This window comes from Armigeres subalbatus, chromosome 3, assembly GCF_024139115.2.
Source record: "Armigeres subalbatus isolate Guangzhou_Male chromosome 3, GZ_Asu_2, whole genome shotgun sequence".
Lineage (NCBI taxonomy): Eukaryota > Metazoa > Arthropoda > Insecta > Diptera > Culicidae > Armigeres > Armigeres subalbatus.
The window spans coordinates 101696986-101719630 of NC_085141.1; the positions used below are offsets into that span (position 1 = coordinate 101696986).

Sequence of the window (22645 nt, forward strand, 5' to 3'; positions counted from 1 at the left end):
TCCAAAGAAATTCATGGAGAAATTTAGAAATGTCGGAAATTCCTTCAACAGTTTCTTTGGGAATTCGTTCGAAGATCCTTCAGGAAATTGCTGGAATTTTGTCCTGGATTTATGGAAGGACAGCAACCCTGCAAAGATGGTGTTCGCTTCCGATCCGGCAGGCACGAGACGGCGTGGAGCGCAGCGAGCGAGATGGGCAGACCAGGTGCATAACGACTTGGCGAGCGTGGGGCATATCCGAGAATGGAGAGATGCGGCCTCGAACCGTGTATTGTGGCGTCAAATTGTTGATTCAGAGTTATCTGTTTAGATGTAGACTAAATAAATGAAAATTATGGAAGGATTTCTTGGAGGAAGCTCCGGAGAAATTACTAGAGAAATATAAGAGGGAATAGAATTTCTGATGGTAGTAAATGGAAGAGTTAAGTCTTTAAATTTTCTCACGAACGAGATTTTATGCCTATTTCAAGCAGAATCAACCGTTCAGTCATTTATTCACTTAATCGATTCTTTCAGTTTTTCCCGGTCAACTTTCTCAAATGATTCATATTTTTTACGTATTTATTTTGTAAATTTAATAAAAATCATCGAAACGTTTGACTTTTCCCGTAAAATGTTGTTATTGGCTCAATTTAGTCTTTCACTCGTTTCAACTGTCCCAAGGAACGTTGACGTCTTAAGCTATTTCCAAAATTGAGAACTGAAATTTAGAAGGAGTGCTGCAATCCGGTTTAGACCTGCTCTTTGCCAATTTTTCAAGCCAATTTTTCAGCCCAATTTATACTACAGCACTTTTCAATGATTTATAAATTTTGGAGATTTTTTTGTCACTGAATGAGGATATTTGATCGTAGATATTCGTGATTCGTATTCGGTAAATAAAACGTCTTTTCAGCGCCTAAAACATTTCAGATGAAAATTCCATCCGTTATTATCTGAATACAATTCTGCACACTGCTTTTGTTCACCAGGTCTTGAAAATCATTGATGTTAGAATTTGAATGATATTTATCTCCAGTATGTGATTATTGTCAATTTTTAGAGCTTAAAATTTCATTCCTTTTTGACTGTAAAGGCTTCACCAGATCTAAGCGATTCTAACGCCACTACGGCGACAACAAGTCGCCGCGATACTATCGTTGGGTCACTGCAGGCAATTCCAATTCCATTTACGCTTCCATACCAACGGCGACAGAATCGCAGTGGCCAAGCGTGTTTTAATACTGCATTCTCACAAATCACACAAATCATTGTAAAAATCAATGATCGGGAATAAGCATAGTTTTTTGTTTCTATTGTGTCTTGAATTCTTCCGAAATTTCTTAACCATTCAAACCCCTAGATAACTGTATTTGAATATCACATCGCATCCCATAAACAATCCGACATTTTTTACGGACAACAATCTACTAGAACTTACCTCCTTGTGCAACACATTGTCCACCAGATAATTGACGAACAGCGAGAAGAAGCTCATGAAAAGAAACGTACTCAGAACAGCGATCCACAGGTTTTGCGAAAACGGCAGAATAGGAATCAGCCATCCATTGAGCAGCTTCGGCATGGGAGTGATGCACGTGATTCCGGACCTCGAGATTGGTTTCGACAAGGTAAGATAGATTGACTCGTGGTGCCACGAGTAGAGAGCACCAACGCCAATATCCGCTCGGTGTTCAACGACGGCTCCGATTATGCCGTTGCCGGTACGATTGTCGAATATCTCACCCCACTCGTTGGCTTCGTCAAGCGAAATGTCCAAGGTGCAGTTGTATTTGGCGCAGAACTCCAGGAATATTCTGCTTTCGGTTCCGTCGACGTTCAGTACTGGTTGTTGTTCATAGTCGGCATTGGATCCGCCGGTTGAGTTCAGTTCCTCCCACATGGTGTAGGGATGGTAGTTGAATATTGCCAAGCGAAGATAGCGGCCTTCCATGTTATGTAACTTTTGTGGGAACAGGTCGTTTTCGTACAAGAACGTACCAAGCGATGGGATGTATTCATCAAGTAAAATCAGATCACTGTATCGGTCTTGGGTGATGAATCGATTAGTCTTCAGTTTTATACGATCATGGTCGTCAGGAATCACGAATAATAGGTTCGGGATGTCATGGATGGCATCGTGTTGAACAAGCTCATTAATCTCTAAATGGATGGTTTGGTTATCGATAAGGATTACCACTTTCTTGTTGGAAAATCTTTGGAGTGCTCTATCATGAAAGTAGTGGAATTCGTCAAGAAATGTTTGCGATGCGCTGGTTGTAACTATGAAAGATTGACAACCGTTGTCGATGCTATCCAGCAGTGTTTGTTCATCAACGGTTGTCAAATCCAGATAGATTGCTGAGTAGGGCGGCCTGAATGTTATTAGGTAATCATCTTCTGGTGTTTGGGTGATTATGCAAGTGCAAAAAATATCCTTAAAATAGCGCAAAACTAGAAATAACGTGACTATAAGTTTAAATTATGAAGACTCTTACATGACTTATATTACTCACCGATTAGGTTGACCAAAGCTGATACCCCAAAATCGTCGGGGATTTCTATTGTGCCCAAAGCACTAAAGTTGGACATATTGCTTTTTTGATTGAGACGGCGGCTTACGGAAGACGTTTTTATAAAGCATTTTAGGGCTGTTGAATATTTCAGCAGATTTATGTTATCCCATCAAGTTTCGCTAGTTGATTGCCAGTTTGATGAGTTGTCGCGGGTCAGTTTCAGTACCATTACTATTGGGCGGCTTAGTGCCATGATAGAGCACAAACATAGATTACCGGCATAACGAATGTTTACAATCAATTTACGTTAATTCGATAATGTTTCAATCGAATAAAGTATGTGCCTAATATTGTTTACGATTCTAGTTTCATTTCATCGGTTGTGTTTCTTGATTGAAACTTGAGCTTGAAACTTATCGAATCGTTGACGACTAGGGATCAATGAATTCACTAGAAAACTGTTTTATCCTTGCTAGGTCAAGTCTTGCATCACACAACTAGCTCTTGGTAAATAGTAGAATTACATCAATTATTCTTCCCTTGTTGTCAATATAATTTAATGTTGGACATCATGTGTGAGTATTATTTACAAATGATTGAAAACTAAACAAACAACTCGATGACTTGTTTTACAAAACAAGGATATTTTCTGTTTAAGAACTGAACTGAAGTATTACTTGGGTTCGGGAAATTGAACATTAGAAGTTGAAAAGTGTTTGATAAGACTCGATTACCTTGTTCAGTTACCATACACCGAAATGGTTGCATTCAGCGCTGTAGCGTGTGGTTGGCTAGGTTGCCCCCCGCCAAGGGGGCCAGTCATTAGGGGGCGCTTAGATCAAGGATTGCGCTATAAGAAATAGGCAAAAATACTTTTAAAAAACTCAACTGACTATGGGTTTGTACAATGGTAGAGATATGTTTAATAATCTAGAGCAGCGGTTCTCAACCTGGAGTACCTTCGCCGGACAGAAATGCATCATGGCGGATTTTAATCAAAAGTTATTGATAAAGTTTCGACATATGTATATATTTTTTAATTTCAAGATTTTGTCTTGTACATTTGTCATATGCATGCGATCAGTAACTCAAAAACTATTGAATCCTTTCCTCCACAACCAACGTAATGGAAGAAAGGCTGTGGGAGAAAAGATCAAAATGAATGAACGATGAATGAATAAATTTTAAAAATTTTCTATGCTGTCTACCTGATTGAAACAAAATGTTGAATGATAAGAATATGCTTCTGAGCTAAAATTTAGGATCTACACGTTTGGAAGCCTCTTTTTAAAAGACATGGAGACTTTTTTCGAAATGCTCTGTTGTTTCAAAAGCCTTCCATTAAACAGTTCGGAGAACTCCTTTCAAGAGGATCGGATGACTTCTTCCAAGAGTTTCGGAAACCTACTTTCAAGAGGCTGGGAAGCCTTCTTTCAAGAGGCTCGGAAACCTATTTTTAAGTGGTTCGGGAGCAAGAGGCTCGAAAATCTCCTTTCAAAAGGCCCGAAAGCCTCCTTTCAAGAGGCCCGGAAGCCTCCTTTCAAGAGGCCCGGAAGCCTCCTTTCAAGAGGCCCGAAAGCCTCCTTTCAAGAGGCCCGGAAGCCTCCTTTCAAGAGGCCTGGAAGCCTCCTTTCAAGAGGCCTTGAAGCCTCCTTTCAAGAGGTCCGGAAGCCTCCTTTCAAGAGGTCCGGAAGCCTCCTTTTAAGAGGACCGGAAGCCTCCTTTCAAGAGGCCCGGAAGCCTCCTTTCAAGAGGCCCGGAAGCCTCCTTTCAAGAGGCCCGGGGAAGCCTCCTTTCAAGAGGCCCGGGGAAGCCTCCTTTCAAGAGGCCCGGGGAAGCCTCCTTTCAAGAGGCCCGGGGAAGCCTCCTTTCAAGAGGCCCGGGGAAGCCTCCTTTCAAGAGGCCCGGAAGCCTCCTTTCAAGAGGCCCGGAAGCCTCCTTTCAAGAGGCAAGGGAAGCCCCCTTTCAAGAGGCTCGGCAAGCCTCCTTTCAAGAGGCCCAGGAAGCCTCCTTTCAAGAGGCCCGGGGAGGCCTCCTTTCCAGGGGGTCGGGGAAGCCTCCGTGCAAGCGGCTCGGGGAAGCCTCCTTTCAAGAGGCTCGGGGGAGCCTGCTTTCAAGAGGCTCGGGGAAGCCTCCTTTCAAGAGGCTCGGGGAAGCCTCCTTTCAAGAGGCTCGGGGAAGCCTCCTTTCAAGAGGCTCGGGGAAGCCTCCTTTCAAGAGGCTCGGGGAAGCCTCCTTTCAAGAGGCTCGGGGAAGCCTCCTTTCAAGAGGCCCGGAAGCCTCCTTTCAGAGGCCAGGAAAGCCTCCTTTCAAGAGGCCCAGGGAAGCCTCCTTTCAAGAGGCCAGGGAAGCCTCCTTTCAAGAGGCCAGGGAAGCCTCCTTTCAAGAGGTCCGGGAAGCCTCCTTTCAAGAGGCCAGGGAAGCCTCCTTTCAAGAGGCCAGGGAAGCCTCCTTTCAAGAGGCCAGGGAAGCCTCCTTTCAAGAGGCCCAGGAAGCCTCCTTTCAAGAGGCCAGGAAGCCTCCTTTCAAGAGGCCAGGAAGCCTCCTTTCAAGAGGCCTGGGAAGCCTCCTTTCAAGAGGCCCAGGAAGCCGCCTTTCAAGAGGCCCGGGAAGCCGCCTTTCAAGAGGCCCGGGGAAGCCTCCTTTCAAGAGGCCCAGGGAAGCCTACTTTCAAGAGGCCCGGAAGCCTCCTTTCAAGAGGCCCAGGAAGCCTCCTTTCAAGAGGCCCAGGAAGCCTCCTTTCAAGAGGCCCAGGAAGCCTCCTTTCAAGAGGCCAGGAAGCCTCCTTTCAAGAGGCCCAGGAAGCCTCCTTTCAAGAGGCCAGGGAAGCCTCCTTTCAAGAGGCCCGGGGAAGCCTCCTTTCAAGAGGCCCGGGGAAGCCTCCTTTCAAGAGGCCCGGGGACGCCTTCTATCAAGAGGCCCGGGGAAGCCTCCTTTCAAGAGGCGCGGGCAAGCCTCATTTCAAGAGGCCCAGGAAGCCTCCTTTCAAGAGGCCCAGGAGGCCTCCTTTCAAGAGGCCCGGAAGCCTCCTTTCAAGAGGCCCGGAAGCCTCCTTTCAAGAGGCCCGGAAGCCTCCTTTCAAGAGGCCCGGAAGCCTCCTTTCAAGAGGCATGGAAGCCTCCTTTCGTGGGGCTCGGAAGCCTCCTTTCAAGAGGCCCGGAAGCCTCCTTTCAAGAGGCCCGGAAGCCTCCTTTCAAGAGGCCCGGAAGCCTCCTTTCAAGAGGCCCGGAAGCCTCCTTTCAAGAGGCCCGGAAGCCTCCTTTCAAGAGGCCCTGAAGCCTCCTTTCAGAAGGTCCAGGCCTCCTTTCCAGAAGGTCCGAAGCCTCCTTTCAAGAGGCCCGTAAGCCTTCTTTCAAGAGGCCCAGAAGCCTCCTTTCAAGAGGCCCGGAGGCCTCCTTTCAAGAGGCCCGGAAGCCTATTTCAAGAGACGCGGAAGCCTCTTTTCAAGAGGCGCCCGGTAGCCTCCTTTCAAGAGGCGCCCGAAAGCCTCCTTCCAAGAGGCGCCCGGTAGCCTCCTTTCAAGAGGCGCCCGAAAGCCTCCTTTCAAGAGGCGCCCGGAAGCCTCCTTTCAAGAGGCCAGGAAGTCTCCTTTCAAGAGGCCCGGAAGCCTCCTTTCAAGAGGCCCGGAAGCCTCCTTTCAAGAGGCCCGAAGCCTCCTTTCAAGAGGCCCGGAAGCCTCCTTTCAAGAGGCCCAGAGCCTCCTTTCAAGAGGCCAAGCCTCCTTTCAAGAGGTCCGGAAGCCTCCTTTCAAGAGGCTCGGAAGCCTCCTTTCAAGAGGCTCGGAAGCCTCCTTTCAAGAGGCTCGGGAAGCCTCCTTTCAAGAGGCTCGGGAAGCCTCCTTTCAAGAGGCTCGGGAAGCCTCCTTTCAAGAGGCTCGGGAAGCCTCCTTTCAAGAGGCCCGGGAAGCCTCCTTTCAAGAGGCTCGGGAAGCCTCCTTTCAAGAGGCTCGGGAAGCCTCCTTTCAAGAGGCTCGGGAAGCCTCCTTTCAAGAGGCCCGGGGAAGCCTCCTTTCAAGAGGCCCGGGGAAGCCTCCTTTCAAGAGGCCCGGGGAAGCCTCCTTTCAAGAGGCCCGGGGAAGCCTCCTTTCAAGAGGCCCGGGGAAGCCTCCTTTCAAGAGGCCCGGGGAAGCCTCCTTTCAAGAGGCCCGGGGAAGCCTCCTTTCAAGAGGCCCGGGGAAGCCTCCTTTCAAGAGGCCCGGAAGCCTCCTTTCAAGAGGCCCGGAAGCCTCCTTTCAAGAGGCCCGGAAGCCTCCTTTCAAGAGGCCCGGGAAGCCTCCTTTCAAGAGGCCCGGGAAGCCTCCTTTCAAGAGGCCCGGGAAGCCTCCTTTCAAGAGGCCCGGAAGCCTCCTTTCAAGAGGCCCGGAAGCCTCCTTTCAAGAGGCCCGGAAGCCTCCTTTCAAGAGGCCCGGAAGCCTCCTTTCAAGAGGCCCGGAAGCCTCCTTTCAAGAGGCCCGGAAGCCTCCTTTCAAGAGGCATGGAAGCCTCCTTTCAAGAGGCCCGGAAGCCTCCTTTCAAGAGGCCCGGAAGCCTCCTTTCAAGAGGCCCGGAAGCCTCCTTTCAAGAGGCCCGGAAGCCTCCTTTCAAGAGGCCCGGAAGCCTCCTTTCAAGAGGCCCGGAAGCCTCCTTTCAAGAGGCCCTGAAGCCTCCTTTCAAGAGGCCCGGAATCCTCCTTTCAGTAGGTCCGGAAGCCTCCTTTCAAGAGGCCCGGTATCCTCCTTTCAAGAGGCCCGGAATCCTCCTTTCAAGAGGCCCGGAATCCTCATTTCAAGAGGCCCGGAAGCCTCCTTTCAAGAGGCCCGGAAGCCTCCTTTCAAGAGGCCCAGAAGCCTCCTTTCAAGAGGCCGGAAAGCCTCCTTTCAAGAGGCCCAGAAGCCTCCTTTCAAGAGGCCCGGAAGCCTCCTTTCAAGAGGCCCGGAAGCCTCCTTTCAAGAGGCCCAGAAGCCTCCTTTCAAGAGGCCCGGAAGCCTCCTTTCAAGAGGCCCGGAAGCCTCCTTTCAAGAGGCCCTGAAGCCTCCTTTCAAGAGGCCCGGAAGCCTCCTTTCAAGAGGCCCGGAAGCCTCCTTTCAAGAGGCCCGGAAGCCTCCTTTCAAGAGGCCCGGAAGCCTCCTTTCAAGAGGCCCGAAAGCCTCCTTTCAAGAGGCCTGAAAGCCTCCTTTCAAGAGGCCCGGAAGCCTCCTTTCAAGAGGCCCAGAAGCCTCCTTCCAAGAGGCCCGAAAGTCTCCTTTCAAGAGGCCTGAAAGCCTCCTTTCAAGAGGCCAAGAAGCCTCCTTTCAAGAGGACCAGAAGCCTCCTTTCAAGAGGCCCGGAAGCCTCATTTCACGAGGCCCGGAAGCCTCATTTCAAGAGGCCAGAAGCCTCCTTTCAAGAGGCCAGGAAGCCTCCTTTCAAGAGGCCAGAAGCCTCCTTTCAAGAGGCCCGAAGCCTCCTTTCAAGAGGCCCGGAGACCTCCTTTCAAGAGGCCCGGAAGCCACCTTTCAAGAGGCCCGGAAGCCTCCTTTCAAGAGGCCCGGAAGCCTCCTTTCAAGAGGCCCGGAAGCCTCCTTTCAAGAGGCCCGGAAGCCTCCTTTCAAGAGGCCCGGAAGCCTCCTTTCAAGAGGCCCGGAAGCCTCCTTCAGAGGGCCCAAAAGCCTTCTTTCAAGAGGCCCGGAAGCCTCCTTTCAAGAGGCCCGGAATCCTCCTTTCAAGAGGCCCGGAAGCCTCCTTTCAAGAGGCCCGGAAGCCTCCTTTCAAGAGGCCCAAGCCTCCTTTCAAGAGGCCAGAAGCCTCCTTTCAAGAGGCCTGAAGCCTCCTTTCAAGAGGCCCAAGCCTCCTTTCAAGAGGCCCGGAAGCCTCCTTTCAAGAGGCCCTGAAGCCTCCTTTCAAGAGGCCCGGAAGCCTCCTTTCAAGAGGCCCGAAGCCTCCTTTCAAGAGGCCCGGAAGCCTCCTTTCAAGAGGCCCTGAAGCCTCCTTTCAAGAGGCCCGAAGCCTCCTTTCAAGAGGCCCGGAAGCCTCCTTTCAAGAGGCCCGGAAGCCTCCTTTCAAGAGGCCCGGAAGCCTCCTTTCAAGAGGCCCAGCCTCCTTTCAAGAGGCCCAGGCCTCCTTTCAAGAGGCCGGAAGCCTCCTTTCAAGAGGCCCAGGAAGCCTCCTTTCAAGAGGCCGGAAGCCTCCTTTCAAGAGGCCTGGAAGCCTCCTTTCAAGAGGCCCAGGAAGCCTCCTTTCAAAGAGGCCCGAAGCCTCCTTTCAAGAGGCCCGGAAGCCTCCTTTCAAGAGGCCCGGAAGCCTCCTTTCAAGAGGCCAGGGAAGCCTCCTTTCAAGAGGCCAGGAAGCCTCCTTTCAAGAGGCCCGGAAGCCTCCTTTCAAGAGGCCTCGAAGCCTCCTTTCAAGAGGCCAGAAGCCTCCTTTCAAAGAGGCCAAGCCTCCTTTCAAGAGGCCCAGAAGCCTCCTTTCAAGAGGCCAGAGCCTCCTTTCAAGAGGCCAGGAAGCCTCCTTTCAAGAGGCCCGAAGCCTCCTTTCAAGAGGCCCGGAAGCCTCCTTTCAAGAGGCCCGGAAGCCTCCTTTCAAGAGGCCCGAAGCCTCCTTTCAAGAGGCCCGGAAGCCTCCTTTCAAGAGGCCCGGAAGCCTCCTTTCAAGAGGCCCGGAAGCCTCCTTTCAAGAGGCCCGGAAGCCTCCTTTCAAGAGGCCCGGAAGCCTCCTTTCAAGAGGCCCGGAAGCCTCCTTTCAAGAGGCCCGGAAGCATCCTTTCATCCTTATGCGGCTGTTCGGCCACATTGAGAGTTGACGTAAAGTCAATGTCAACTTCTCTCCCCGAACAGCCAAGATAGCTGTGTGGTGTCGGCAGCCAGTTATCTGGCTAAGAATAACGCTACGGATTGCCTGTTCCGGTGGTAGAAGTCCACCATACAGGTGACCCCAAATTCTTGGTGTGATGCGGCTTTATGCTTACCGTGCCTACGAATGAATGGTTAGGGGGGTCTAAAAAGAACCTAACCGCTAACGGAGCCTGTGAAGCACCAGGGCACCCTTCACAGTATCCAGCCCTTACTGCGCTAACCGAAGCTATGGCGTAGTTGACGTTTTGCTTCTCCGAAATAATCGGCTACTCTTATTCAATCTCAAAAATAATGAGCATGTTTTTATTTAGTTTTTCAACAAATTGTCACCTATATGGATTCGCTTTATGCGTTATACACATTGTACTCTGTGTTTCGTCTTCGACGTTCTTGATAAGATACCAATTTGGTTTCATCGTTGCTGTTCATATTAATGCTGAAGTTGTGGAGTGCATTATCTTAATTTGCAATGGCTTCAGTTAAGATAGCTCAAATCAATCTTCAGCATAAAAGAACAGCAACGATTAATCTTTGTAGACTTATGCAAAATGGCAAATCCCAAGTGGCTTTGGTGCAGGAACCCTATTTTCGCAAGGGTAGCTTCTACCTAGGTAACCTAATGAACCCGGTTTTGCTGCTTTCAGTAAAGAAATGGCAAACTCTCGATCAATGCCACGTGCATGTGTGCTTGTTGACAATGCTATTGTTGCTACACTTATCTTTGAACTAACAACCAGAGATGTATGTGCTGTCACAATTGATGCAACTGGCGTCAGGAAATACGTTTATTGTTCGGTTTATCTACCACATGATGAACCATCCCCTACGGATGCTTTCAAACGAGTTGTCATATATTGCACTTCAAAAGGCCTTCCGCTAATTGTCGGCAGTGATGCTAATGCTCATCACATCATCTGGGGTAGCTCGGATATCAATCTGAGAGGCTCCAGCTTGATGGAATACTTAAGTAGTACCGAACTTAGTTTACTTAACATAGGCAATCGCCCAACCTTTATGGTATCTAATAGAGCAGAAGTGTTAGACATAACCCTTTGCTCCAATAGAATCAGTCACGAATTGACGAATTGGCATGTGTCAGATGAGGAATCGATATCTGACCATCGCTACATCTACTTTGATCATTTGAATGTTACTTCGCAGACCTTTGCGTTTTAGAAATCCCCGTTCAACAAACTGGGATCTTTACACAGAGTTGCTCTCTACCAAATTTCATGGATATCTACCTTCAATAGAAACTCCTACCGACTTGGATGATGCAGTTGATACTACAACGTTGCACATCGTGGAAGCTTTCGAAGAAGCTTGCCCTTTACGTTCTGTAAAAACCTCAAGAGGAACCCCTTGGTGGAATTCCGATTTGGCTAAGCTAAGGAAACAGTGCAGAAGGAGTTGGAACAGACGCCATTCAGCAGGGACGGATTCTTTCGTTGGCTCGCAAAGCTTACAAGAAGGCTCTACGATCTGCTGAACGATCCGGCTGGAAAAACCTTTGTGCAAATGAATTTGAGTGAAGCCAGTCGATTGAATAAAATTCTTGCGAGATCCAAGGATTTCCAAGTTGGCGAAATTCGCAAGCCAAATGGCGACTACACTTCTTCTGATGAAGAATCGTTAGAGCACTTATTTGATACGCACTTCCCTGGATGTGTCGATATAACATCTTCGGATGATCCTGATGTCTTTTCATGTAGCTATGGGTCTTGGGCTCAAGCACGTAGAATCATAACTACTGAATCGATTCAATGGGCACTTAACAGTTTCGCTCCTACAAATCTCCAGGGAGGATGGGATTTATCCTGTTCTACTTCAGAGAGGTTTTGAACATATCAAACATGTTTTGAAAAAGCTTTTGGTATGCAGTTTTGCTACTGGGTATATTCCCATATCCTGGCGGGATGTCACTGTAAAGTTTATCCCAAAAGGAGGACGTGCTTCGTATGAAGAAGCAAAGAGTTTTAGACCCATCAGTCTGACCTCATTTCTTCTGAAATGCTTAGAACGTATTATCGATCATCACATTCATGCCTCTTCATGTTAATCAACATGCTTACCAATCTGGAAAGTCCACCGTGACTCTTCTACACAAGGTTGTGTACGATATCGAGAAAGCATTCGCTCAAAAGCAATCGTGCTTGGGTGCTTTCTTAGATATTGAAGGTGCTTTCGACAACGTGTCTTTCGATGCAATATTGGAAGCCGCACATTGTCATGGGCTACCTAATGTAATTACCAAATGGATTCACCAGATGCATAAAAACCGACGTCTCTACTCGACATTACGTCAAGCAGCGATTAGGAAATTAAGTGTCTGCGGATTATCTCCACTTTTGTGGAATCTCGTATCAGATACGCTTTTGAAGTTACTCAATAATGGCGGTTTTCCTACCTATGGATTTGCCAACGACTATATAACATTGATAGTGGGTTTGTGCATTACTACCTGATGCAAAATGCTCTTCAGGTAGTTGAAAGTTGGTGTCGCCAATATGGCTTTTCGGTCAATCCGAAAAAAAACATCTATTGTTCTTTTCACGGAAAAACGTAATCGTAAGGGTATTCGTCCATTACATCTTTTTGGTTCTGAAATCAATGTAGTTGATCAAGTAAAGTATGTGGGTTTAATTTTGGATTCAAAGCTTTCCTGGACTCCTAACATTGAATTCAGAATCAAAAAGGCGTGTATGGCTTTCGGTCAATGCTGACGAACCTTAGGTAAAACTTGGGGTCTTAAACCCAAATATATCAAATGGATTTACATAACAGTTGTACGACCAATTTTGGCTTATGGATGGCTTGTGTGGTGGCAAAAGGGGGAAGTGAGGACAATTCAGTCTAAATTAGGCCATCTTCAAAGGATGTGCCTAATGGCAATGACTGGTGCGTTCTCTTCAACTCCCACGGCTGCTCTCGAAGTTCTCTTCGACGTGGCCCCACTACACATACATCTCAAACAAGAAGCATTTTCTTGTACTTACCGACTATGGGTACTCGGTTTTATGGAAGAGAATCCTGTAAACCGCAATTCTACACACACTTCGTTGTTACCGCTTATGGTTAATTGGGACAAAATTGTCCTTGCTCCAAGTGATCTCACACACGTTAGTAGTTTTCCTTATAGGACATTTTCAACACAATTCCCCTCGCGGGATGAGTGGACATCTGGCTATTTGGAGAGAAGTATGTCTGACAGCATTGTTTGTTACACTGACGGCTCCCTCCTCGAAGGTAGAGCAGGTGCAGGCGTCTATTCGCGTGAGCTGAGATTGGAACAGTCACACTCACTGGGTACACACTGCACTGTCTTTCAAGCGGAAATATTTGCCATCATGTGTGGAGTGCAATCTGCACTGCAGCAACGCATTATGGGCAAAGTAATATACTTCTGTTCAGATAGCCAAGCAGCTATTAAAGCTCTCGCCTCGGCCAACTCAAGGTCGAAGTTAGTAATCGCATGTCGAACTCAAATTGAGGAACTGAATTCAGTAAATACTTTACACCTTATATGGGTACCTGGCCATTCTTTCATAGCTGGAAACGAATTGGCTGATGAGTTAGCTCGTAATGGAGCATCGCATGACTTTATTGGTCCTGAGCCAGCTATTCCAATATCCAAGTGTTGGGTGAAGCTTTTGATCAACTCTTGGGCTGTCACTCAGCACAAATGGCATTGGAGTAGTCTGGATTCATGTCATCAAACAAAATTGTACATCCGGGAGCCATCTCCGGTAGTAGCAAGCTATTTAGCTAATCTGTCTAAACAGAATTGCAGTGTCTTAGTCAAGGCCTTGACAGGTCACTGCCGACTGAACTATCACATGGCAAATATTCAACGCGTTGAATCATGTGTTTGTGATAGTTGTGAATCCGATTATGGAACTTCTTATCATCTAATATGTAACTGCCCAGTCTATGCACAATTGCGTTTCCAAATATTTGGTAAACACTTACTTAGTGAAATTGACTTCAGAAACCTGAACCTTCAGAGTATTTTGTTGTTCATAACCCGTTGTGGTAAGGAGCTATAAGCTCTTGTACGCTAATGCGTTGTATGCCCTCTTCAAGGGCCCTTTTCCAAACATTCCCTTTGTTCTCCCATCCACATTCCTTTCCTTTTGTTCACTTCCTTTTCCGTCAGGTGTGTGATGAAAAAGGCTGTGAAGGCGATGGCACAAATCTCCCAAATTGAGGTGAACGTGCCCCTGGAGCCGACGTTCTGATACCTGATACCTGATACCTCCTTTCAAGAGGCCCGGAAGCCTCCTTTCAAGAGGCCCGGAAGCCTCCTTTCAAGAGGCCCGGAAGCCTCCTTTCAAGAGGCCCGGAAGCCTCCTTTCAAGAGGCCCGGAAGCCTCCTTTCAAGAGGCCCGGAAGCCTCCTTTCAAGAGGCCCGGAAGCCTCCTTTCAAGAGGCCCGGAAGCCTCCTTTCAAGAGGCCCGGAAGCCTCCTTTCAAGAGGCCTGAAGCCTCCTTTCAAGAGGCCCGAAGCCTCCTTTCAAGAGGCCCGGAAGCCTCCTTTCAAGAGGCCCAGCCTCCTTTCAAGAGGCCCAGAGCCTCCTTTCCAGAGGCCCGGAAGCCTCCTTTCAAGAGGCCCGGAAGCCTCCTCCTTTCAAGTGGCCCGGAAGCCTCCTTTCAAGAGGCCCGGAAGCCTCCTTTCAAGAGGCCCAGTCGCCTCTTTTCAAGAAGCCCCGACGCCTCTTTTCAAGAGGCTCGGAAGCCTTCTTTCAAGAGGCCCGGAAGCCTCCTTTCAAGAGGCCCTGAAGCCTCCTTTCAAAAGGCCCAGAAGCCTCCTTTCGAGAGGCCCAGAAGCCTCCTTTCAAGAGCCCGGAAGCTTCTTTTCAAGATGCCCGGAAGCCTCCTTTCAAGTGGTCCAGAAGCCTCCTTTCAAGAGGCCCGTAAGCATCATTTCAAAAGGCACAGAAGCCTCCTTTCAAGAGGCCCGAAGCCTCCTTTCAAGAGGCCCGGAAGCCTCCTTTCAAGAGGCCCAGGAAGCCTCCTTTCAAGAGGCCCGGAAGCCTCCTTTCAAGAGGCCCAGAAGCCTCCTTTCAAGAGGCCCAGGCCTCCTTTCAAGAGGCCAGAAGCCTCCTTTCAAGAGGCCCGGAAGCCTCCTTTCAAGAGGCCCGGAAGCCTCCTTTCAAGAGGCCCGGAAGCCTCCTTTCAAGAGGCCCGGAAGCCGCCTTTCAAGAGGCCAGAAGCCTCCTTTCAAGAGGCCCAGGAAGCCTCCTTTCAAGAGGCCCGGAAGCCTCCTTTCAAGAGGCCCGGAAGCCTCCTTTCAAGAGGCCCGGAAGCCTCCTTTCAAGAGGCCCGGAAGCCCTCCTTTCAAGAGGGCCCGGAAGCCTCCTTTCAAGAGGCCCAGGAAGCCTCCTTTCAAGAGGCCCGGAAGCCTCCTTTCAAGAGGCCCGGAAGCCTCCTTTCAAGAGGCCCGGAAGCCTCCTTTCAAGAGGCCCGGAAGCCTCCTTTCAAGAGGCCCGGAAGCATCCTTTCAAGAGGCCCGGAAGCCTCCTTTCAAGAGGCCCGAAAGCCTCCTTTCAAGAGGCTCCGAAGCCTCCTTTCAAGAGGCCCGGAAGCCTCCTTCCAAGAGGCCCGGAAGCCTCCTTTCAAGAGGCCCGGAAGCCTCCTTTCAAGAGGCCCGGAAGCCTCCTTTCAAGAGGCCCGGAAGCCTCCTTTCAAGAGGCCCGGAAGCATCCTTTCAAGAGGCCCGGAAGCCTCCTTTCAAGAGGCCCGGAAGCCTCCTTTCAAGAGGCCCCGAAGCCTCCTTCCAAGAGGCCCGGAAGCCTCCTTTCAAGAGGCCCGGAAGCCTCCTTTCAAGAGGCCCGGAAGCCTCCTTTCAAGAGGCCCGGAAGCCTCCTTTCAAGAGGCCCGGAAGCCTCCTTTCAAGAGGCCCGGAAGCCTCCTCTCAAGAGGCCCGGAAGCCTCCTTTCAAGAGGCCCGGAAGCCTCATTTCAAGAGGCCCGGAAGCCTCATTTCAAGAGGCCCGGAAGCCTCCTTTCAAGAGGCCCGGAAGCCTCCTTTCAAGAGGCCCGGAAGCCTCCTTTCAAGAGGCCCGGAAGCCTCCTTTCAAGAGGCCCGGAAGCCTCCTTTCAAGAGGCCCGGAAGCCTCCTTTCAAGAGGCCCGGAAGCCTCCTTTCAAGAGGCCCGGAGGCCTCCTTTCAAGAGGCCCGGAAGCCCCCTTTCAAGAGGCCCGGAAGCCCCCTTTCAAGAGGCCCGGAAGCCTCCTTTCAAGAGGCCCGGAAGCCTCCTTTCAAGAGGCCCGGAAGCCTCCTTTCAAGAGGCCCGGAAGCCTCCTTTCAAGAGGCCGGAAGCCTTCTTTCAAGAGGCCGGAAGCCTTCTTTCAAGAGGCCCGTAAGTCTCTTTTCAAGGCACTGGAAGCCTCCTTTCAAGAGGCCCGGAAGCCTCCTTTCAAGAGGCCAGGAAGCCTCCTTTCACGCGGCCCGCAAGCCTCCTATCAAGAGGCCCCCTCTCAAGAGGCCCGGAAGCCTCCTTTCCAGAGGCTCGGAAGCCTCCTTTCAAGAGGCTCGGAAGCCTCCTTTCACGAGGCACCAAACCCCCCTACCAAAGGCCCCCGAAGCCTCCTTTCAAGAGGCCCGGAAGCCTCCTTTCAAGAGGCCCGGAAGCCTCCTTTCAAGAGGCCTGGAAGCCTCCTTTCAAGAGGCCTGGAAGCCTCCTTTCAAGAGGCCCGGAAGCCGTTTTTTATTACTTTAAGAATTCTTTCGGGAATCTCTTTAGAAATTCCCAAGTACATCTTTGCAAAATGCACGTCTGCCACCTCCCACAAATCTTTACATTGTACTCCACACTGCTACACCATCTAAAACACATCACCATTCAAAAACTGCACTACTGTCAATTGCTATTGTGAAGCTCGGTGATCGTCACGGAAATACCGTTCCTGCACGCGCTTTGTTAGATAGCGGGTCTCAAATATCTCTATCAACAGGAGCCTGTTGCAACGTTAAAATTTCTGTCGACTTCGTGAGAATTCGACTTCGAAACTTCGAAAAAAATTGTTAAAGGAGTGGGTGGCTCCCTCTCTGTTTCTTAACTGTCAGTACTAGCAACAATACTGTCCGGCACCTCTGAGTACAAGTATTGCGAGGTACAGTTCTATGTACTGTCGAAGATCATATCAAGTCTGCCCCAACAGCACATCAACACTTTGTCGTAGAATCTGCCTACAGGAGTTTGTTTGGGGGACTTAATTTTCTATGAGCCTGGAGCTATTGATGTCATCTTCGGTGTCACAGTTTTTTACGATCTGCTGCTGAGTGCACAGTTGAAGCTCTCCAACTCTGGACCAATTCTACGTGATACCGAACTTGGAGGGATTGTGGCAGGGGAGTAACCTGAAACCGCTTGCGTCAGCTACAGTACAATAGCACCGTCCTGCAGTAACCACGGAGGAAGTTTTTGAAAAACTCTCGAAGTTTTGGGAATTGGAATCCTGGAGACGGCAAGATGCAACACGTTGTCGATTTACAACTGAATACACTGGACGCCTTGTTGACTTCTCCGCTCTGCTGCCTCTCAGAGCTTCTTCTTGAAAGAAGAAAAGACGTTTTTTTACTTCCACTTTATTTTGTTGTTTCGGGTAGGGTGGCTGTGCCAGTAATAGTGGAAACGCGGTTTTCGCTGGATTAAGTGCATTTCGATTTTTACAAATTACTTCATAGCATAGCGCTTGCTTAAAATAGGTGTGCGAAAAACTTTACAAATTTCCTGGGAAAACATCGAAAAATATCATTTTCCTTAACTTTTTGGCTCCCTTGCACCAATAATAGTGAGGCGTTCATATAATAGTGGATTCCATAAGAAACCAATGGGATTCACTATTATAGGAACAGAAGTTAGCTAGTACCTACCACTATTACTTGTCCATGTACCAGTTAATGGAGGAAGCGATTTTGAAAAGAAAACAATATTTTGAAGTATAATAACAATATTTTTCCTAAAAAGTAGAGAAGAATAGCTTTCTGCCAATATATTTACATCACAGGAAAAACATTCCTATCAATTTTTATGAATTAATCAATTTGGACCTGTCATTAATTTTGAAACCAACAATGTGTATATCGGGTTCTTTCAAATTTTAGCTTTTGCATATTAGGACCACCGAGAGATTTTCGGAAAAATAATGTTTAATAGCAGTGAGGACAATTTGCACTCAAATTCATTGGTTCAGATTTATTCAGCTTTTTAAAGTGGTCATTTTTAAAGGATTACATCCATAATAAACCAATTGACCAAATTCGCTTTTTGTTCTTATATCCGGAAGTAGTGATAGAATTTTTTGTATATTTTAGATAAATTTGCTCGTTTCTTGTGGATTTTTCTTTTCTTCTAATTATAATCAAATGTAGATAGCGCCTGAAGCGGACGGGATCTCCGACCATTGATCAACCCACTGCAGAGTTAAATTTTATCGACAAAATATGTACAGGAAGTGCACCCAACCCATCAACAGACACAGTCAACAGTTAAATTTTCTTTGATCCACGTAGATTCGTTGGCGATTTCGATATCCAACCAATCTATTCTCTATACAGTTGTTGATCCTTTAGTTACTTTGACCAATCCTAAATTTGAATTTTATCTTGATTCGTCCGATAGCGATTAAACATAGATACGTTAAAGTTTGATTTAATTTGTCCCAGTGGTCTGAAGTATTGAAAGACCCACTCCAAAGTTGAATTTTACTTGATACAAATTGGCTCAATGGCAATTCTCGGCCATCAACCAACTTACTCCAAAATATGATATTCCCTGATTCAGTTAGAGCCGATAGAAACTCTGACCTGCGACCATCTCACCCCAGAGTGGAACTTGTTTAACCTAGTTAGGCCCAAAAATGGTTTTAAACCACCGTCAGACCCACTCCAGAATTGGATATAATGATTGCGATCATCGATCGACCCATTTCATTTGTAAGAGAGGGGCGCATCATGGTCTTCAATCATGGTTTCGCCAAGGGCGCTGGCAGTCCACGCTACGGCTCTGGTTGCTTTTAAATTGCGTTTTTTCATGGATGATTTTTGCCTTTCTGCGAAAAGTTTTGGCAAACGACAAACGAATTGTCGCAACCAAATGTTTGCCTAAAAACGTCCGTTTTACCTGCTAAACCATGTTGAAATTGTACCTCGAATGGCCCACTAGAGCGATTTACAATAATGAAAACGAAAGGGCGTCATAATCGGCTGGATTCAAATATCAATAAACGGGAGAGTTTACCCGAAATCCTTTTGAAGCTTTCTTGTGAGTTTTTCGCCGAATTTGTGACGTACAGAGTAGGTACAAACAAAATGGAATTTATATTTAATCCAAATTAAATCCCTTTTAAAATTAATTGGTTCTTTCTCAGATCCTCCTCCTTATCCTTCTTCTTCTTCTTATTTTTCTTCTTCTGCTTATTGCCATTACATCCCCCACTGGAATATTGCCGCTTCGCAACTTACTGTTTATTTAGCACTTCCACAGTTATTAACCACGGCCAATTTACCATTTTTGCATTCGTATATCATTTTTCGCCCTTGCTGCCCAGGGAAGTCGAGGCAATTTCCAAACCGAAAATTGCCTAGACCGGCACCGGGAATCGAACCCAGTCACCCTAAGCATGGTCTTGCTTTATAGCCGCACATCTTACCGCTAGGCTTCAGATCCTAAAGTGTTCGACTAACAATGGATTTTCCCATCTAGTTTCTATTAAACAAACTACTCGATACCGCTCCAGCATTTTGCAAGACAAGTTGGATTATGATTTCATGATATGATTCTGTAAATATTGGCTACCACTTCCGAGGTCTTTGACGAAGTCACTGGTGGTATCAAAATCGGTTATTTCCAAAATATTACAAAACAATCGAGTTCCGATTCCCTAGGACGCCATCCACAGCTGGAGAAGCAGGAGCGCCATGCTAGGATTTTGATCGATAATATAGGAGTTTCTGTTGTCTGTTCTCCCAGAAGCTGGACGATGATACTCTTCGCCAAAGGGAAACGCATCATAGCTCCAAGAATATTCCGTCGTACAAGGCGATGGTGGAGTTCTTAGAGAACCACTGTGCTATTCTACAATGCTACACATCGTCGCGTAAGAGTAGTGAGTTCAAGAAATCGTACAAAACCCCCGTTGTTTATGCTGCGTATCGACTGGAAGTTGCACAGTATGCAATTGTGGATCACGTTCTGAGAAACAGTGTACGAGTTTTGGTAAAATGAAAGTTGTGAACAGAAAGATGGTAGCCATGAAACTTGGATTGTGTCTAAATTGTTTAAATGCCGGCCATTTCGTTGCAGAGTGTTCGAAGTCTACATGTCAAGAATGCGGTAAACGTCATCATACGATGCTTCATCCGCAACCGTGCAGGTCATAGGCAGAATGTGAATCAGTCATCATACCCATTAGAACAACAGAGGACACTCGAACGCGAACACTCAGTTTCAGCAATCGAATCAGGCCCAAACCCGGAACAACTCTCAACACCTACAGACTACACCAATTCCAAGTACCATCTTTGCAAAATGCACGTCAGCCACCTCCCACAAATCTTTACACTGTACTCCACACTGCTACACCATCCAAAACACATCACCATTCAAAAACTGCACTACTGTCAATTGCTATTGTGAAGCTCGGTAATCGTCACGGAAATACCGTTCCTTGACGCGCTTTGTTAGATAGTGGGTCTCAAATATCTCTAATAACAGGAGCCTGTTGCAACGTTAAAATTTCTGTCGACTTCGTGAGAATTTGCCTGTTAAAGGAGTGGGTGGTTCCCTCTCTGTTTCTAAACTGTCCGGCAACTCTGAGTACAAGTATTGCGAGGTACAGTTCTATGTACTGTCGAAGATCACATCAAGTCTGCCCCAACAGCACATCGATACTTCGCCGTAGAATCTTCCTACAGGAGTTTGTTTGGGGGACTTGATTTTCTATGAGCCTGGAGCTATTGATGTCATCTTGGGTGTCGCAGTTTTTTACGATCTGCTGCTGAGTGCACAGTTGAAGCTCTCCAACTCTGGACCAATTCTACGTGATACCGAACTTGGAGGGATTGTGGCAGGGGAGTTACCTGAAACCGCTTACGTCAGCTACAGTACAATAGCACCGTCTACAGCAACCACGGAGGATGTTTTTGAAAAACTCTCGACGTTTTGGGAGTTGAAATCCTGGAGACGGCAAGATGCAACACGTTGTCGATTCACAACTGAAGACACTGGACGCCTTGTTGACTTCTCCGCTCTGCTGCCTCTCAAAGCTTCTTCTTCAGAGAAGAAAAGACGTTTTTTTTACTTCACTTTATTTTGTTGTTTCGGGTATGGTGGCTGTGCCAGTAATAGTGGAAACTCGGTTTTCGCTGGATTAAGTGCATTTTGATTTTTACAAATTACTTCATAGCATAGCGCTTGCTTAAAATAGGTGTGCGAAAAACTTTACAAATTTCCTGGGAAAACATCGAAAAATATCATTTTCCTTAACTTTTTGGCTCCCTTGCACCAATAATAGTGAGGCGTTCATATAATAGTGGATTCCATAAGAAACCAATGGGATTCACTATTATAGGAACAGAAGTTAGCTAGTACCTACCACTATTACTTGTCCATGTACCAGTTAATGGAGGAAGCGATTTTGAAAAGAAAACAATATTTTGAAGTATAATAACAATATTTTTCCTAAAAAGTAGAGAAGAATAGCTTTCTGCCAATATATTTACATCACAGGAAAAACATTCCTATCAATTTTTATGAATTAATCAATTTGGACCTGTCATTAATACCACTATTAGCGCTACACCGACCCTATAAGGTTTAGAAACAGAATGTAAAAAAAACAAGAATGATACATTTCTTAAATAGTAAAATTGTATGTATTGCCAGCAAAAACTGCGCGCCATAACCACGCCCCTTCGGGTTGTGTTGCTGGATGCCGGTATTCATATACCGTCTTGAAACGCGTTCGTCGCGTCCAGGTGCCATGAACCGGATTGGCTCAGAAATGATGTTAGTAATTGGCCTTAAAATATGCTGTTCCCCGAGCAACATGTCGACTCGGCAGCTATGGAAAAGAGTCCACTTGTGTCCGCAGTGTTTCAAGCTCTTCCTCCAAGTGATGTATTTACTCTTCGTTCCTCTTGGTTAAACATTGTTCGACTAACCACCTGGATACGTCGATTTTCTTCCAATTGTCAACAAGGAAACAACCAGCAACGGAGGACAGGATCACTGAGTGCTGAGGAACACAACTCGGCGCTGCTAGCGTTGGTGAAGCTAGCCCAATCGGAATGTTTTCCACTAGAATTGGCGGATATTGTAGCTAAAAACGAAGTAAGACCAACTTCAAAAGTACACAATCTTCACCCTGTTATGATCGATGGGATAACTTGAGCCATCACCCGTTAACTAAGCTAATTCTGATTGATTATCGTCATCGACTACTTCATGGAGGACCTCGGTTAATGATGGCGTGCGTTCGTGAAAGATTTTGGCCGCTGATGGTCCGGAATCTCGTCAGGAGGGTCCTACACGAGTGCATTAGGTGCTTTAGAGCAAGGCTACGCGTGCACAAGCAGTTGATTAAGTTCATTCCCGCCAGAGTCGTAATAGATGGACGAGAAGCAGGGACAATCTCACTGTTGGTACAATGGTACTTTTAAAAGAAGACAACGTTCCACCGGTGAAATGGAGGTTGAGACGAGTCACGGAGGTTCATTCAGGTGCTGACGGGAACGTAAGGGTAGTCACGGTCCGTACGAAAGATGGGTCATATCGCAAAGAAGTGTCGAAAATTAATATTCTTCTCATTCGAGATGGCCAACCGGCCGTAGGAAGACAGTAGTTCCTGAACAAAATAAGTATTATCGCCCCCGTTTGGGCACTTTGGCATCTTGCGGAGTTACGTATATTTACTTCTGTGTCTTTAGGATCAAACTGATCTGCTCTCCTTTGATAGTCTCTGTCTGCTGTACGTATATGTCTGGACGACCCATCGTTCATCCGTCTATAACAAATCAGAATAAGTATTTCCTGCCCCCATTTCGGGCAACCGTTGCATTGGCAATCTCGTGGCTAGCTAGTCATACCTGCCGAGGGGCCCATACATGAGTTACGTTTCTCCATTAGAAGGTATATTCTGGATCCAACGCGTTTTTATTCTTCAACAGATTCCTAGCACATCGTTATGAAGTCATCATGCTCATGGTCAATGAAGATCAACCCTAGCCGTCAACAGTCGTCGTTCGTTTCCAAGAATCTACTGCATAAAATGAGGCTAAGTATGGCCCTATTAGGGGTACAATGGACAGCTAACGGCATTTTATGCCGCGTTTTCCAGG

General features: G+C 47.4%; 1 protein-coding gene across 1 annotated transcript in view; it reads right to left on the reverse strand.

The window, feature by feature from the left end:
- The window catches only part of LOC134221839 (uncharacterized), a 72192-nt gene that overhangs the window by 8914 nt on the left and 40633 nt on the right, over window positions 1-22645 (reverse strand). Inside the window, exons 7-8 of the mRNA XM_062701012.1 lie at window positions 2496-2630; window positions 1421-2433 (exon numbers count right to left, since the gene is read on the reverse strand). Of these exons, the coding sequence (XP_062556996.1) occupies window positions 1421-2433; window positions 2496-2630 (1148 nt within the window). The remainder of the gene's footprint in view (window positions 1-1420; window positions 2434-2495; window positions 2631-22645) is intronic.